At 47.6% G+C, this 15,952-nt stretch overlaps 4 protein-coding genes across 4 annotated transcripts; 1 reads left to right on the top strand and 3 right to left on the bottom strand.

Annotated features, from left to right (window-relative positions):
- Positions 1 to 441: 441 nt before the first annotated feature.
- Positions 442 to 2,726, top strand: PHALS_01082 (Phosphatidylinositol 4-phosphate 5-kinase (PIPK-D12/GPCR-PIPK/PiGK12); the record flags this gene model as incomplete). Its single annotated transcript, XM_024730877.1, has 2 exons — positions 442 to 839; positions 914 to 2,726. The coding sequence occupies 2 exons, from the start codon at positions 442 to 444 to the stop codon at positions 2,724 to 2,726; spliced, it is 2,211 nt and encodes a 736-aa protein (XP_024581111.1).
- On the bottom strand, positions 2,725 to 4,029 carry PHALS_15432 (uncharacterized protein). Its single transcript, XM_036407624.1, has one exon. The coding sequence runs from the start codon at positions 2,940 to 2,942 to the stop codon at positions 2,754 to 2,756; it is 189 nt and encodes a 62-aa protein (XP_036263311.1). The 5' UTR covers positions 2,943 to 4,029; the 3' UTR covers positions 2,725 to 2,753.
- PHALS_01083 (TPR repeat-containing protein) lies at positions 4,029 to 4,731 on the bottom strand (the record flags this gene model as incomplete). The annotated part of the gene is made up of 3 exons (XM_024730879.1): positions 4,029 to 4,085; positions 4,149 to 4,221; positions 4,289 to 4,731. 3 exons carry the CDS (start codon positions 4,729 to 4,731, stop codon positions 4,029 to 4,031), a joined length of 573 nt encoding a protein of 190 aa, XP_024581113.1.
- PHALS_15453 (uncharacterized protein) lies at positions 4,730 to 5,794 on the bottom strand. The gene has a single exon (XM_036407625.1). It carries the CDS (start codon positions 5,075 to 5,077, stop codon positions 4,898 to 4,900), a length of 180 nt encoding a protein of 59 aa, XP_036263312.1. The 5' UTR covers positions 5,078 to 5,794; the 3' UTR covers positions 4,730 to 4,897.
- Positions 5,795 to 15,952: the final 10,158 nt, after the last annotated feature.

Genomic DNA, 15,952 nt, shown 5'->3' on the forward strand with positions numbered 1-15,952 from the left:
ACTGTCATCACCGAGGGCAAAAGATCAATAGAGAGCCTTCGGCAACATTCAGTGAGCTCGTAACGTTTGTCTTCTAAAAAACTGTTGTTTCCCAATCCGAATAACCTTCTCTCTCAATGTGACTTCCATGTCAATTGCTCGAGATATAATTCTCCTTCTGCAACCTGAATATTACGAGTGGTGTTGGCGTTAACACCATACTCTCTCGCTAGGCTCCGCATGGAAGACTTTTGTCGTCGGATAAGGCAAGGTGCGGACTTTGCAAAATGATTACTGTACAACAGTTACGGCATATGTAGAATACTGAATGACTCCTAGGTTACTTAAGATTATCAAACAATCACATCGAATTTGACACTTACCAAGTATCTCTCGCGACTTAAGTACGATATCACTATTTCAATGAAAAATTAGAAATTCATTAGCTTTTTACTTGCTTTGATGGGGGCGTACGATGCGCTGGCGGTGGCGCAAAGTGCTCAGCTGTACCTATTGGTGGGAATTCTAGGTTGTATTGTGTACCTAGTCTTGGTGCTTTCATTTTTTCTTGTGCCAAATATCAAGGCACAGCATCCAGCTGCCAATCTCGTAGTTTGGCACGCGGGTTGTGGACTATTGATGTCTGCTGGTTTCGTCTTTGCTTATGTGCTGCAGTGGCGAGATGATGAACTTCAGGATGAAATTCTAATTCAGTGGCAGTGCTCACTATTGGGACCTTTGAATCAATTTTTTCTTTTGGCCGGCGCCTGTTGGTATCTCATGCTTTCGCTTGACCTGCTCGTTGCGCTTGTGAATCCATGGATGGGCTACAGCTGCAAGTCATGGACCTACCATATCATGTACGTGTCACACAATTGGCGTTGAAGCTGCAATTACTGAATGAAGACTGTTCGCTTGTGCTGTGTTACTGTAGAGTATGGAGTGTTAGCGCCGTGTCGGCTTTGTTGCTGCACCAATTGAAACTTTTTGGTCTCTCACCACTTAATGTCTGCTGGGTCAAGCGCACTAAAGATCCAATGCAGCTCAATGTAGCCAACTGGATTTTTCTCTTTGTTATTATAGGGGCCATCTGCGTACTTTCATTTGCGGTGCTATTGTTTGCAAGCTTTCGCTTTGTGAGACGCCAATTGGATGTCACATATCGCGCCAAGCGCCGCAATTTAATCCAGTACTATCGCTATTTACTAATTTTCGCCGGTCATTGGACAGCATGTGCCGCGCTATACTACGCAGCATATCGCCAACATTTTGACGGTAAAATGGCGAAGCACTTCGAACTCGCGTTTGCGCTGGTGTTTGGATCGTACCCAGTGTTACTACTTGTCGTGTGGGTGCTTAATACGGAGTTGTACCAAAATTTTTCCAGTGAAAATAGCCTGTCAATATCGGAGCGAGGAATGGGAGACGCGTCAAGTACAGAACACTTCAGTGCTGCACTTCGTAAGGATTTAATGCGGTACACGACTGCGGGAATTCGCTGTAGCATTACTGAGTCGCCTGTCGATAGTCTACGATCGCCGTTATTAAGTCTGACTCGTGATCGCTTTGGTTCACTTGATCGTACAGCAGCTCTGTCATTTTTACAACTGGAAGAAGGTGATTCTGCTGGTCTTTACCACGAAAAGAAACGCTTAGCGACCACAGTGTACAATGGTGAGTATCGGTATTACGAGAAGCTGGGCTTTACCGACTATGCACCTAAAGTATTTCAGAATATACGAGAAATTTGCGGCATTGACAACGACATGTATGAGCAATCGTTCGCTGATACTCTTCTCGAGCGTGCATCTGAGGGTAAATCGGGAATGCTGTTTTATTTCACAAGTGATCGCAAGTATCTGGTAAAGACTATGACAAAGAGAGAGCATTCTTTTTTGCTTGAAGTACTTCCACTATTCCATCAGTACCTCTTAAAACAGCCGAATTCGCTTTTGTGCCGCTTTCTTGGTTGTCATTCGATGCAACTCCCTGTTGGCTGGAACAAAATGTTTTTTGTCGTCATGGAAAACATTTTTCCAGATGGTCCTGTTGACGAGCGTTATGACCTTAAAGGTATTTTCCACCAGTCCAGCTTGAATTACCAAGAAGGCGTCCCAACCCCAATATCGAGCAGCTGGAGTCGAAGTGGCAAAGAAGACGAAGAAGTAATGCGACACGGTCTGGATGAAGATGTGTCAAGTGAGAGCCTTAGTGTCGATAGTGAATGGGGACAATTTACAGAAAAGCAACCGCTGCTACGTCGTGGTAGTTCCCGTCCTTCGCTTCGATATGATAGCGACTTTGTGATTCGCCGTGCCTCGCTACGTGTAAGTCCAACGACTCGAGCAAACTTACTCGCACAGGTTACAAGCGATTGTGGATTTCTCCAGGAGTTAGGAATCATGGATTATAGCTGCCTGCTCGGTATTCGCCATTACCATCGTCGCATTGAACCAGAGATTCTGGAGAATTTAGCACACAATGCTGTCGTTTCAGCCAGTCAGTCCACCGTCTACTATCTCGGATTTGTAGACATCTTGCAGCACTACAATATTGGATGGAAAATGCAACATTGCTGTCTGGCAACAATAGTTGACAAGCGGCAGCTAACTGCACTTCCACCTGCAGAGTACGCTCTTCGATTTTTAAATTTTATTCACGAGTATCTACTTCGAGATCCAGATGGATTGCATGTTCGCTCATACGGAAGCATTGGAGTCTCGCCTTTAAGTTTTGTACGTCAATAAGGACTCTTCTCAATTGCTCGAAATTATTCAAATCTTCAAATTTAAGTCGTTAAAGCGGACGACCAGCAAAGATTCTGCGTCGTCAGCGTGTATCGCGCAATAAATGGTGAGAGCGTATGCATGACCAAAATTATAATGCTCATCATTTTGTGGGGAAATGGCGAACCGAAATTGAAAGCTCGACAAATTTGAGTAATACCCGCACATGCAGATCATTCGAGATTGATAGCGCAAGCTAAAGGAGCTGTGCACTAACCATTTCCAAAAGTCAGGCGTTTGGCAACTGCAATTACATCCTGGAATCGCTTACACTGTAGCCGGAACATTTTCACAAGTCCAAACGTTCGCTGAGAAGCTGTCCATGATTTCTTTGTCGATAATTTTTTCTTGCAATGCAGTTGTTTGGCTGGCTGCTGTAGCAAACAAAATAAGTGAGAGTAATATCGGCAGCGTATTGTCAAAATTGTAACGGGTTTCTAGCGTCAAATTCCAGCTTTGTACATCGCTTTAACTCTCACTGCCTAGCCGAGGATCATAGCGAAGATTAAAGAACTCAGCCAGAATTGCACCTTTAGCTACCTATAAAAGTACTTTGGGATTTCTAGTTCTATCTATCGTGATAATTGCTCGACTGCAGAGAAGCTTCCGTACTTCTGAGATAAAGATTCAGGCAAAACGAATTCCATCTTTATTGACCGAAGATATAATTTGATGGACTATCATCCATAAAAGAGGAGTGAAGTGTGGTATTATATATGTAAAGACATAATCCATAGAGCAAAACTGTAGAAGCACGATGCTTTTTAACCTGGAAAAATTTAGATAGATGCTTTTTATTTCTATACGGTAGAGGCACTACAGGATGTGATCTGTAGTGCCAGTTTTATGGACCCTAATGGTGGTAGCTGATGCAAGTGTCGTGGTTTGCGATTGCGTCTTCTAAGTCTGATATCCAGCTCTATGCTAGCTGTTTTTGTGACACACGATTAGACAATGTGCTATTAGCTTTCTATTTAAATGAACTTATGAAGATGCGAATTTTAAGATCACCATAATTAATTGCAAATGAACGTATATACTAATATTAGTAACAAGTGTATGTCGATAAATAACATCAAAAACATTACACGATGCCACCTTGCACTCGCCTCATTTATCGAGCCAATTCTAAGACTTTGGAACAGTTTTTGATTTGTGGGAAGCGAGACACGCTTATTTGGAATTGGCAGCAGAAATATCAAAAGCATATCAGTCAAGAACTATATCGCACTGAAGTTTATTTGTACAAAAAACCAAATGTCGTCACATTTCCTTCTTCGTCCATTCGCCGAACATGTGTTGGTAATCTTCTAGTTGGCGCTGTACGACAGGAAGGTCAAAAATTAGTATCCTTGACATGATAGCAACATTCTTATGTACTACTTTCAGCTGGTTGTTTTCCTCCAACAGACGTAGATATGCTTCTGCCTGACTGTCCGTCTGACGCTTAAGTGCTCTAACCCAGAGAGTAGCAAAATTGATGAGGAGCGACACAAAAGCACAAAAGTCAAATAGCAACCCACTCTAGCTCAATTTCTCTCGTTTGAGCTTCACCTAAAGCTCCACGCAGACATAATTCTAGGCCACGAGCATAAGCGTCGGCCGCCTTTTTGTACGAGGCCATACCATACAAAGCCTTCCCCTTCCTAGAGTACGTTTTTGCCCACTCTGGGTCCAACTTAATGGCTGCGTCAGCATCTGCCTTTGCCAGTTGGTACTGCCCTAAGGCGCAATAGGCTGCCGATCGGTTGCTATGTAGCGTGGCTGTGGCCTTCTGTTCAATGCCCAGCGAGTACTCGCGGATAGCTGCCTCAAAGTCTTTGGATTTAAAAAAATCATTACCGCGATTTTTATGCCGCGAATCGTCTTCACTAGATGGCGCACTACGGCCCTGAGCTGTAGATGCAGATAGTTTGGCATTTATGGATGGAGCGGCCCTCGTTGTTGACCCGAACAACCACTCCATTTACGCCTTAAAATTTACTCTATGTTCAGCTGTGCATAAAAACTTCATGTAGAGTATTTCGTCATTTTCTCACAGAATTGTAGACGTTTCGACGCATGTAAAGTGCAGACAATCGTTGTAATTTTCATGGCGTAAAATCGTTGATTTTCTGCAAAATGGTGGGTTGTCATGCAAGAAATTGACCAGCTGACATTGTTCGTGCCTTTCCTCGTGAAATCGAGAACCAGACACCAACAGACTTTTGCATACAAACATGGTGAACATTCAGCAATAAAGTGTTTGTACGATATGATACTAAGAGGCAAGGTGCACTTTCCAGAAGTGCAGAATTGCTAAACTCTGTCATTGAGATCTCACTTTTTCATTAGAGCAGAAGCTGATAAATGCGCGTGTCCATCGCTCTTATCATCATCGCTATCGCAGCTCTAGCGTCCGCCACCCTTGACCCCTGCAAAACCAATACCAATAAGCGATGCCTCGTTCGTACGAACTGCAAGGCAGCCGAACCGTCCAAAACTATTCAAGCTGCAGAATGTTCACACAATACTCGAACGCATGAAAAGCAGGTCTTTGCTGTTTTTGTCCGAGATCATAAATTTGATGGCAACCACGGCGCCCCGTACGGTATTTGTCATGCGTACACTTGCGACGAAACTTTCACGATGAAAACGAAGGAAGGTGAAGACTGCTGGATGTTTTTCTGGAAGTGAGTAGCATTTATTTTCAGTTTTTTGAACGGAGCAATTGCACTAATGTAGTGGTGTGTGTGAGCAGTGGTAACGGCACGAACAACGGCACTGGGACCGGTTGCATCAGAGATCCTCTATCAGGTCAATGTGGTTGCGAAAGATCCAGTGACGGAAAGTTTTTCGCTGGCAAGACCGACTGCAAATGAAAAGTCGTATATTCATTTATGTTTTATTGTCGAGTGAATGACAATTTTTGCGTCCCCATTTGGTAATGTTGTTAGTCGGGTCAAAACGGAGAAAGCTTATCCTATTTGTGTGTAGTAGTCATGTCCACATTTCCTTAAGCCACTAAATGCAGCAAAACTTTTGTCATTTTTGATCCAACATTCTTATGAAGAATGTTATCGAAAAACATTTGCCTTTGAATTTGATTTTTTTTCTAATACTATTCACCAACCACCTTTATTTCTTGATTTCCTATAGAACTTCCAATCGCAATTTTGAGCACGCAAAGCTGAGCACATACAATGCCTAATCTTATAGTACAGAATCAAATATTACATGAACAATGTGTGTTTAATGCATTTGCTTTTTTTTCGTCACACCAAAACTTTATCCCGAACTTTATCTGCTCAACTTCGAAGAGTAGATCGGTCGCCGTGCGCCTCGCACGAAGGAAATTTGGCTCGACAAGCTTCCTTAAATTGGGAGCTGATTCGAGGGCTCTCATCTTAAGGTTACGTATATAATTAAGTCTGAATTAAGTTTAACCTATATTTACAGTACCATCTGCAATAGTATACCTCATGTAATACCTAAGGTGAGACTAGCAGCCCACGTACCTACGTATCACTCCTTACAAGGCCATCAGTACCGGTTCCCTGGGTATTCCAATATAATACGAATAGTAAAGTGTGTTCTGCAGGTGAACTTTGTCCAGGAATTGCGTACTCTCGTTGCCAGTATGACAGCCGATCCTCTCCCCGAGGCGGTCACAGAAAGCGTCTTTATGGAAAGCCCTCGCACTGGCGTGGTCAGAATGAATGTCTTCCGTGTGCATCAGTCTTCTTTTGAAAAAGCGGTGAATGTGTCATTGAATGCCAAATTTAGCTTTAAGTCGGCACGACTTGGTTGGAATGAACACCGTCAGAGCTCGTCGAGCGGGCCTGATCCAATGGATCTCAGCTATGCTGAGAAAGAGAGGAAGAGCTCCGAGTACCGGGCAGCGTTCGAACACCCGACGGTGTTTTGCTGGTCGTGACAACGACAATGAAGGGCTTTAAAAGCCATGGAAGATCCTTATCGATTCCGGGGCGTCGAGCAATTATGCTCGACGCTTCACGACGAAAGGAATTCCGCTGTATGCTGAGGCGCTGAAAGGGCGGTTTAGTGACATCGTCACTGTTCGCTTGGCGACATGGACTTGTGCCACTGTGCCGAGGGCCCCTGTGGACATCGGTGTCAAGTTTCTTGACTTTAATAGCCTGGAATGTTGCTTAGTCTTAGACTTGGATGCAAGATACGACCTTAACCTTGGTATGGCATGGTTGCAATACCATAAACCATGGAGTCGAAGACCTTGGGCGCTACGCGCATGTCTCCTGATGGAGCTTTGATGAGTCATAAACCCAGCTCTGCCAAAAAGCAGGAGCGCTATTGGCGCGGGTATTCGACCGGGATGGTCAATGTGCTGAATATTGGGATATCGAGCTGTCAAACACCGAGGGTGTATCGGACAAAAGTCCCAAGCATGGCTCGCGGACAAAACGTGGAGTGGCACGTAACCCACTGAGCACTGCTCAAGTTACAAAGCAGTTGCTGCATGCCAAGAGTGGCATGGTCGGCCAAAAACCGAGGCATCGAGCGCGAAGCCCCATTGATGTACATAAAGTGGCATGTAATCCACTGAGCACTGCTGAAGTACCAAAGAAGTTGCCAGGAGTGGCATGGTCGGACGAGGTCCGAGGTATCAGGCCCTAGTGATGCGAGTGAAATGGCGCGAGATCCACTGCGGAGCTAGAGCTCTTCGTCGGATGTTGTTAAATATCATCAAGGCTCCGATGGAGCAGGGAGTGGGGACACTGGACGACGCTGAGTGCGTGTTTCCACTAGTCTCGATGAGACGTAAATTCTCCACAGAGAGGGGACGACGATGCCGTATGTTATTTGCAAGATGCAGGGCGTCGACCCTGACCCAAGGTGTGTCTACCGCAGACGATAGTGCACAGCTATACACCCTCGTCAACGGTATGACGGGGGAGGAAGACGGTGACGTCATCCTCGAGGCTAATCCCGCGATAGATGCTCTTCTTGAGATGGATGAGATGTCTTTCGAAGCGTTTGGCGGTGCCTTGAAGGCAGGCAATTTAGCCAATGTGGTCATATAAAACCGGTCAACAAGATTAACTCGTTGTGACTTCTGAATGAAGCTGTCCTGGAGGACACTAAGAGGGTGCTGGACGCACGAAGTCGATCGTCGATCCTGATAGATCTTTCGGATCTATATTATCATTTGGTAAACGAATTTCTAGACATCGTCGTTAATGATTCGCCGTCAGTATTACCTCTGGACCGAGGTGTGCGTACCGGGTTTCGGGAGCCAAATACTGCATAACATGCCAATGGTCCCTGCCGAATAAGCAGTGTGACGTCATTGATGCCTCTTTCGGTGTAAAGCACGAGGCAAGAATGGTGCGTGAAAGCAAGTCCCCCCATTCGACACCCACGTTTTGTGTCCGGAAGCCGAAGGACAAGTGGCGTATTGTTCACGCTTACAATTAGCTAAACGCTGCCAAAGACGCTGATTCTAGGAAGGATGTTCCCAGAAAAATATGGTTGGATGTACAAAGTACAGTGCGCTCGACTTGGTCGTTGTGTATTCCAATTGCTCATGAGAGCGAGTGGTATTCCGCTGATAGCGGTGAGAACTCCGAGCTATTTTCTGTGATGCTCCAAGGGTTGTCAAATGCACCAGCAACGTTTAATCGTTTTGTGACGCAATTATTCAGGCCCCATCGGGCGTATAAACAGACAAACTTTGACTAAATCCTCGTCCACAGTTGTGCGAGACACGGGAGGACAAATGAGGAAAACCATATCATCCATTTTTAAGAGCGGTGCTCGAAGGCATGCGCCCGAATAAGCTTTATGTCAATGCCGACAAGAGCATCTTCGGCGCGGAAGAAACCCCCTTTTAGGGTGCTTCATTGGAAAGCGTGGCTTTCAAGCGGATCACGCTAACGTCATGGTCATTGTGAACTGGCCGGTTCCAAAAAACTAAAAGGACTTGCGCAAGTGGCTTGGCCTCGCCAACTACTTGCACACGTATAGCGCAAATTATACGGAATCGGCACGGTCATTGTCAAATCTCCTTAAGAAGATAAGGAATGGTGCGAGGACACCGAGCATCGGGGGGCTTTTGGCAGGGTCAAACACAGCCTCCTTCATGCACCAATACTGACATTGCCAGACATCCTTTTAGTGTCTTCTGGGACGCTTCGAACTTTGCCATCGGCTGCGCGCTGCTGCAAGCAGACGCCGAGGGGCGAGATCGGGTGATCGCGCTCGAATCTTGCCAGCTCAAGGCTGCGGAGAAAAACAACCCAGTCCATGACAAGGAATAACTTGCGATGAAGTATGCACATGGTAAGTACAGTGCTCATCTACTTGGCTCAACGCCGTTTGTGATCCACACAGATGATGCGTTGCTACGCACTACTACTCAGTCGCCTCACCTCCCGCAGAGGATGGCCAGGTGGCTGTCATTCTTTGCTGAATATAACTTCGAGGAAAAGTATAAGCAAAAAAATCAAAACGCTTTTGTTGATGCGTTATCACGCAGACCGACTGTGAGCTTGCTCATGTCATGAGGGTAACGTCATCAGTGACGGATTTGGTCCGCACCGCATATGCGGGTGATGATATGTGTGTAGCGCCGCTACAGGCTCGCGGGAACAAGGAATTAAGAAACTCGGAAAAGAAATTTTCGGCGCGTTTGCGCGCACGATCAGACCGATATTCGTTGAGTAACGGACCTCTGTATTATAGCACCGATTTAACGGATACGCTACGGATTGTGGTTCCTGATGAGGATTTGAAGTACCGTATCTTCTATGAGGCCCACGACAGCCCACTCAATGGTCGTTTCGGTCGTGAGAAGATGTACAGGTCGGAGAGTTGCCGCTACTGGTGGCTCAAGCTGTACAAATGGACAAACACATATGTGCGCACGTGTGAGACGTGTCAAAGGGTGAAATTTCACTCTGAATGCGGCGGCACCGCTGGCCAGTTTATCGGTATCTTTCGGGTCTTGGCAGTCCATAAGTATGGACTTTGTGTCTGGCCTACGAATGACTCGGCAAGCAACTCGGGGTGTTATGGTCTTCGTCATCCGTTTGAGCAATATGTCTAATCTTGCGGCAGTCCCGGACACTATCGACATATGGGTACAGCGACGCTGTTTGTGGATCGTGTCTTACAATAACATGGACTCCCAAGTCAATTGTATCTGATAGAGACCCACGCTTTACTGAAAAGTTTCGGTCGACGATTTTTAAGGTACTGGGCATCACGGTAAATACGTCAACAGCTGACCATCCGCAGACTGATGACAAACTGATCGCATGAATTGCGTCGTTGAAGACGTTCTTTGCAGCGTCTGCGCCGGGACGCCGAGGCGCTGTAGCGCCATGCTGCCATTTGTAGTGTTAGCTGTGAAGAAAGCAGTGCACGCGTCTATCGGCTACACGCCGTTCAGCGTGAACGGGCTCGTTCATCCTCGCCTTCCTCTGACACCGCCACCCCATGGCCTAGGGCTTGGTGATGGAGGGATAGCCTAGCGGCTAGCTAATGTCAGCCCCTCACTGCTTGTAAAGATGTCGATGACTTCCTGTCTACCAGACTGAGTGTTTTAGGACACGTTCACGAAGCGATGGCTGAAAGCCAAGTCATGCAATACGAATATGCAGACGGACACGCTGAACCTTCCGAAAAGGATGCACACCCACCCGGTGATTTATGTGGTTTGCTTAAGCCGTACCGGGTTTCGGCGCAAGTGAACGCGGAAGCGTTGGCGCCGGGGCAGCGTTTAAGGACGCCAGGCTACCTAGAAGTTGAACTAGCAGCTGGTTTTGAGAATGGAGTGCAACAATCTCTGTTTCCGACGGTGCAAGGCACTCCACCGTCACACAAAGTGACATATTTCCCTGCCCGTCGGCTAGGAGCCGCTCCGACAGGGCACAATAATCCAAAACGTGAGGCAGTCAGCGCACAGCGGTAGTCGACTTCTGAGAGATGCTCGGCAGAGTGCCGAGAATGACACACCTTGTCCTCCAAGGCTTGAGGAGCATCGAAAGTCACCGGATGGCGACTGAACAAGTCGTCATCGTCCGCCGCCAATTATTTTCGATGAGAATGGTGGTGTCCAATTTTACGTGGTTCGCCTTGTGAGTCGACGTCGTCGGCAGGGTCAAACCCAATATCTGTTGAAGTGGTGAGAATGCGTAAACTCCGGGGACTCGTTGGAGTTTGCGGTGCCACTTCGGCGAGACTGCCCTGACGTCGTGAACACTTTTGATGACAAGGATCACGACGCTTCGCGTTGCATTGCGACTCGTGCTTCTCGGCGGTAGCCTGGGGAGCCGGAGGGCCATGTGCTGAGCTCAAGCTATGGCCCTGAGCTGCTGTGGTCGTGGACTCATCCTTTTCAAAAACCGCAAAGCTCACAGGAGCGTGATGGATGATTCTATGTATCGCTAGGCGACAATACGCAGGAAGACGGCGTTGCGTCTTTAGTTTTGCAAGCTCAAATCGGAGATGACACTCAACGGGCACCCTTCCTTGTGGCTTCGCTGTAAGATAGGCAGCGTGGAAAGTTATTGGTGCCGCTGCAATCATCGCTTGAACAGCTCCTCGTCATCTGCAGCGGTCTCGCCAAGGGCAAACACCACAAGAATAGTCCGCATTGCGGGTACAGGAGCGCCTCCTATTTGAGCTCGAAGTCGAGCACGGTACCGATCCATTGAAATTGCTGGATGTACCTTAAAACTAGCCTGGAGAGCTTCCGCGGGTCAAGCTCAGCTTGTATAGTGGCCGGGGGCCCGACTACATAAACACTTAAAGATCGAGTGATCGCGTCTTTCGCTTCGATAGCGGGATCTGTCGAGATGAGGCCGTAGTCCAGAACCGACCGTGGATACGAGCGCATGAGAGCTGTCCTGTGTGCAACCTCAAACTGCTGCTCCTGTGCCTCGTCCAGGCGATTGGTAGCAATACCACTTCCCTCGGAAGTCTAGAGGTAGGGGAACGGACACGATGTCCGCAAGGTTCAAGCTGGATTCATGTCGCGCCGTTGGTGCGCTTCATCCTCCTTCTCTTCCCACACTGGGAAAGAAGTATACGACTCGTAGTCGATTTCCTCCAATTTCTCGACGAGAAATCCGTCACCCGGGGCGGGCGCGGTGTGTGGCTCTCGATTGCCGAGGGTTTGAGACGTACTCCTGTGAAGCCGCGAACGTACTGTCCGGAGATGCACCCCGTGCAGAAGAAGAAGTGCTCTGCCCGCAAGCGCCTTCGAAACCAGCAAGGCTGGGTGTCTTTCGTGTCATAGATACAGGACTCATAGAGCGGAGATTGTTCGAGGATGTCCTAAAGAATGTAAAGGTGTTTCATACACGCGAGCCTCGTATGAGGCGACAGTCTAATGTGAATTTTGGGTATCCACAATTTAGATCGGGGGAGTTGACGGAATTGCACGAATTCTTATTTGAAGGAGCGGGTCACACAAGATCATGTGATCGTACATAGTTGTGGATAACACAAGTTAATGTAATCACACAGAAGATTCTTTTCATCTTCACCTTTGAAGGTCTTACGCTAAGCGTAAGCGGGCTGGTCCGGGAGTAGTCATATGTCGTCGACGGTGGCGTCATGGACACATTCGATGCTGATAGCTTCTGCTGTAGGAGCTATAACAGAGCTTTTGAAATGCCTCTAGGCGCGCGCTTATCGCCTCGGGACCTTGCGAGGTGTTTCATCGGGACCTTGCAAAACAAAGTGCTCCATGTTATCAGGGCCAAGCAGGGACATCAGCCCAATTATGTTTAAGTCCGTTCTGCATGCCCTGGGACTAATACGAGTATTGCTTCATCCTCACAGAGGACCAGGCGTGACGACTCAGGCGTAGATTGAGTACGAGTGCTACCAAGTGCAGTGGGGCTATCATAGTTGTTTGCTTAGAGAAACCCAAGCTTAGGTCGGTGACCTTACGTTCTATATAAGAACCAAGACTAGTGTAGCAGATCGCAACCCGCTTCCTCCAGAGTGCTTAGAAACTTTAACCAAGGTAAAGAGGCTCTTCCGTTCAAAATTGAGACTGTATTCAATTGTTCTAGTTGCGGTAGAGCCACCAATTTCTAAAACCATAGGTTTTCTTGATTAATATGGTAACACTTAACTAATATAGTAATACGCGAAACTACTGACAGTCCTGCCACGTAGTGGCTTCTTGTTACGGTGTAGCCACGCCATTGTGTGACTACGTTAACTTGTGTAATTCTCATCTATGTACGGTCACAGCATCTTGTACGAGCCGTCTTTCATACAATGGAACGTCTAACCCCGTTACACATAGAGTTCGCAATGGTACAATACGCTCCCCGGTACATCCTCCCCACGAATAAATGGATCACGTTGGGGCTTACAGTTATTTTGTATTTTGGTGAGAAATACAAAGCTAGAAGTTTTATTCCACCCTTACACCCCACTCTTCAGATCATCACCATCATATGGTTCATCAAGCTCCCAGTGTATCTCGCGATCCTTGCGGCCAACAATCGTTATGTCACTTCAGCGAGGATGCCTCAGATTTCTCTGATAGGATTGGTGGCAAAGGCTCGCTGATCTGTGCCATGATAACCTAGCCCTCACTGACAGATACTTGGCAGAATCGTTTAATGAGGAAGAGGCGCTCTCCTTAATCCGCCTCTTCTTTGCATGAGGTATGCACTACAAATAGCAAAAAGTGTAAGTCACCCTGCCGTGGAACTCACGACAACGTCCAACGGGTCACCAATAAGTCAGATCTAGTTCAGTGGACCCAGCTTGCCCATCTGCTAGTGCAAAAGTTAGGAGACCTTTTGCGGGCCTTATTATCGCGACATTATGAAAACTAATCCATCTGATGTTTTTCACCGCGCCGCAGCGGAGCCCTTACACGTTCCCATCCATGGGGTGATGTCCGCTCAAAGTGAGAGCAGAATGAGCGCTTAAACTTCCCTCCGCCTGCGTGATTTGGTCTAATAATTCACCTCTTCTCAAGTGGATCGCATGCACTTTGAGCAACAGCGATCAGGTAAAATCAAACCGTCCATGGGCACTGCACGCGGGTACGGAATGCTGACGAGGGAAACAAAGATCATCACACTTGAATTGCACGCTTGATGAAGGCGAGTCGCATCATCCATCTATCAGCTACAATAAACAGTTTCAGTGGAGCATACGTCCGGCTAGAGCATAAAAAAATTGGAAAGTACAAAGCATGACGTGGGCGTTGGGAGAGACTCTTTACTCGGGTTTCGTGCTGCTACCGTCCCCATGATACAGCTGATGCATACCGACAAAATTTTCAGCTTGGAACGAGATTCTGCTTCCTCGCTAGTGGCAGACGCGCTGTTCCGGGCGAACCTGCCTCTGTTCTTGAAGGGACAAACACGAAGAGTGTACCAAGACATATGTGGTGACGTCGTCAGGGTGGTTTTATCAAATTGGAACATTTGTTTTCATATTGAGCACCAGATACTTGCTACTACCCTCGTGTACTCGACCATCCACGAACTGTATCACTTGGATTTGGGCCACTCCTGTTCTCTGCGGTACAAGCAGATGATGATGTTTTCGCGAATCCCTCTCGGTTTTGAGTGTACATCGAAACTCTGCAAGATCCTTGGCGTGTAATCGATACTGAGATCGGTCCGTTTCTGAATGCACTTAACGAGCAATGCCGTCGCACTGAGTGGCCGAGCCCTAGTAGGGCATTGTCGTTTTCCAGCGAGTAACCAGACTGGCTAGAAGCGGGACGTCAGCTCGACGAATCTTGACGCACCTTGCGCAGGGTATAACCAGTTCAAAGGTAACGGGTGTCTTCACAGCCAAACACTGTCGGGTGCTCGAACGCTGCTCGGCAGCTCGCTGCCCTGCCTCCTCTTAAGCAGCATAGCTGTGATCCTTACTCGACGAGCTGCCAGGGTTTGCACTCCAACCAAGTTGTACAGACAAACAGTTAAATTTGGCATTAAATGATATATTCACCGCTTCCGTTCTGGCCACGCCAGTGCAGAGGCCCTATATAAAAGTCAGTCATGTGACCGCCACGGAGAGAGGAACGTCTGTTATACCGGCGATGAGAGTACGCAGCCCCGGCAAAGAAAGTTTGCAGCTCTTATACAAAGACCACCAACTCCTTTTTGCCCTGTTGGGCGGCAAGGAAACGTGATATGCCTGGCTTGGCGGCGAAAGACTCGTAGAAGCTGCAGCCTCAGCTCCGTTCAGGAGGGAAACTCCGCTTCAACCGAAGTGCCGCATGTCAGTGCTGATTCTCACGCTCGACCACCGAGCTTGGAGGAAGCTAGCCACGCGCTATCGCTTGGTCTGGAGCAAGGCGGGCGCTATATTCATCTCGGCCTCTCTCACCCTCGCCACTCGGCATCCGCTTCCAGCAGTGCACAGCCGATGGCAAAGTCCGAAGCGTACTGAAGAGAGATCGGGATCTGGCAACGCCAGTATTGACTCATGAAGAAGGCTGTCTTTGACCCGTCAAAATCCTCCTGATGCTTGGTGTCCCAAAACCATTGCGCATCCGTCTAAAGACGATTCGAAAATATCCGTTCCATTCCCGCACAACTCTCGCCATACTTGGACAAGAAGCTGGCGAGGTAAAACCACTTGCGCAACTCCTTTTGATTTTTTTTCTGGGTAGCTCACAATGGCCTTGTCTGCGATCGAAGGCCACGATTCACAATGAAGAACCCTTGAAGAGATAATTTCAGCGCCGACGATGCACTTATCTGCATTGGCATATAGCATATTTGTGCGCATGCACTCGAGCACCGCTTTTAAATGGATGATGTGGTTCCCAACATCTGTCCTTCTATCCTCCGCACAACTGTGGATGAGAATGCCGTCGAAGTATGTCTGTGCATACGCCCGATGGATCCTGAACAACTGCGTCACAAGCGGACTAAATGTTTCTGGTGCATTGACAGCCTTTGGAGCATCACCAGCCACTCCCAGAGCATCCGGAGTACTCACCGCTGTCAGCGGATATCACTCAATCTCATGGGCAATTGGTAACAACCATCCACCAGTTTGAGTGCGCTATACTTTGTACAGCCAAACGTATTGTTCCGGGGATCATCCTTCCTAGGATCAGCGTCTAAGCCGGAATGGTGGCAACGTGTACTTTATTGTATGCTTGAGCGATACGCCACTTGCCGTTCGGCTTCCGGACACAAAACGTGGGTGTCGAATGGGGAGAC

This window comes from Plasmopara halstedii (assembly GCF_900000015.1).
Source record: "Plasmopara halstedii genome assembly, contig: Scaffold_1343, whole genome shotgun sequence".
Classification (NCBI taxonomy): domain Eukaryota; phylum Oomycota; class Peronosporomycetes; order Peronosporales; family Peronosporaceae; genus Plasmopara; species Plasmopara halstedii.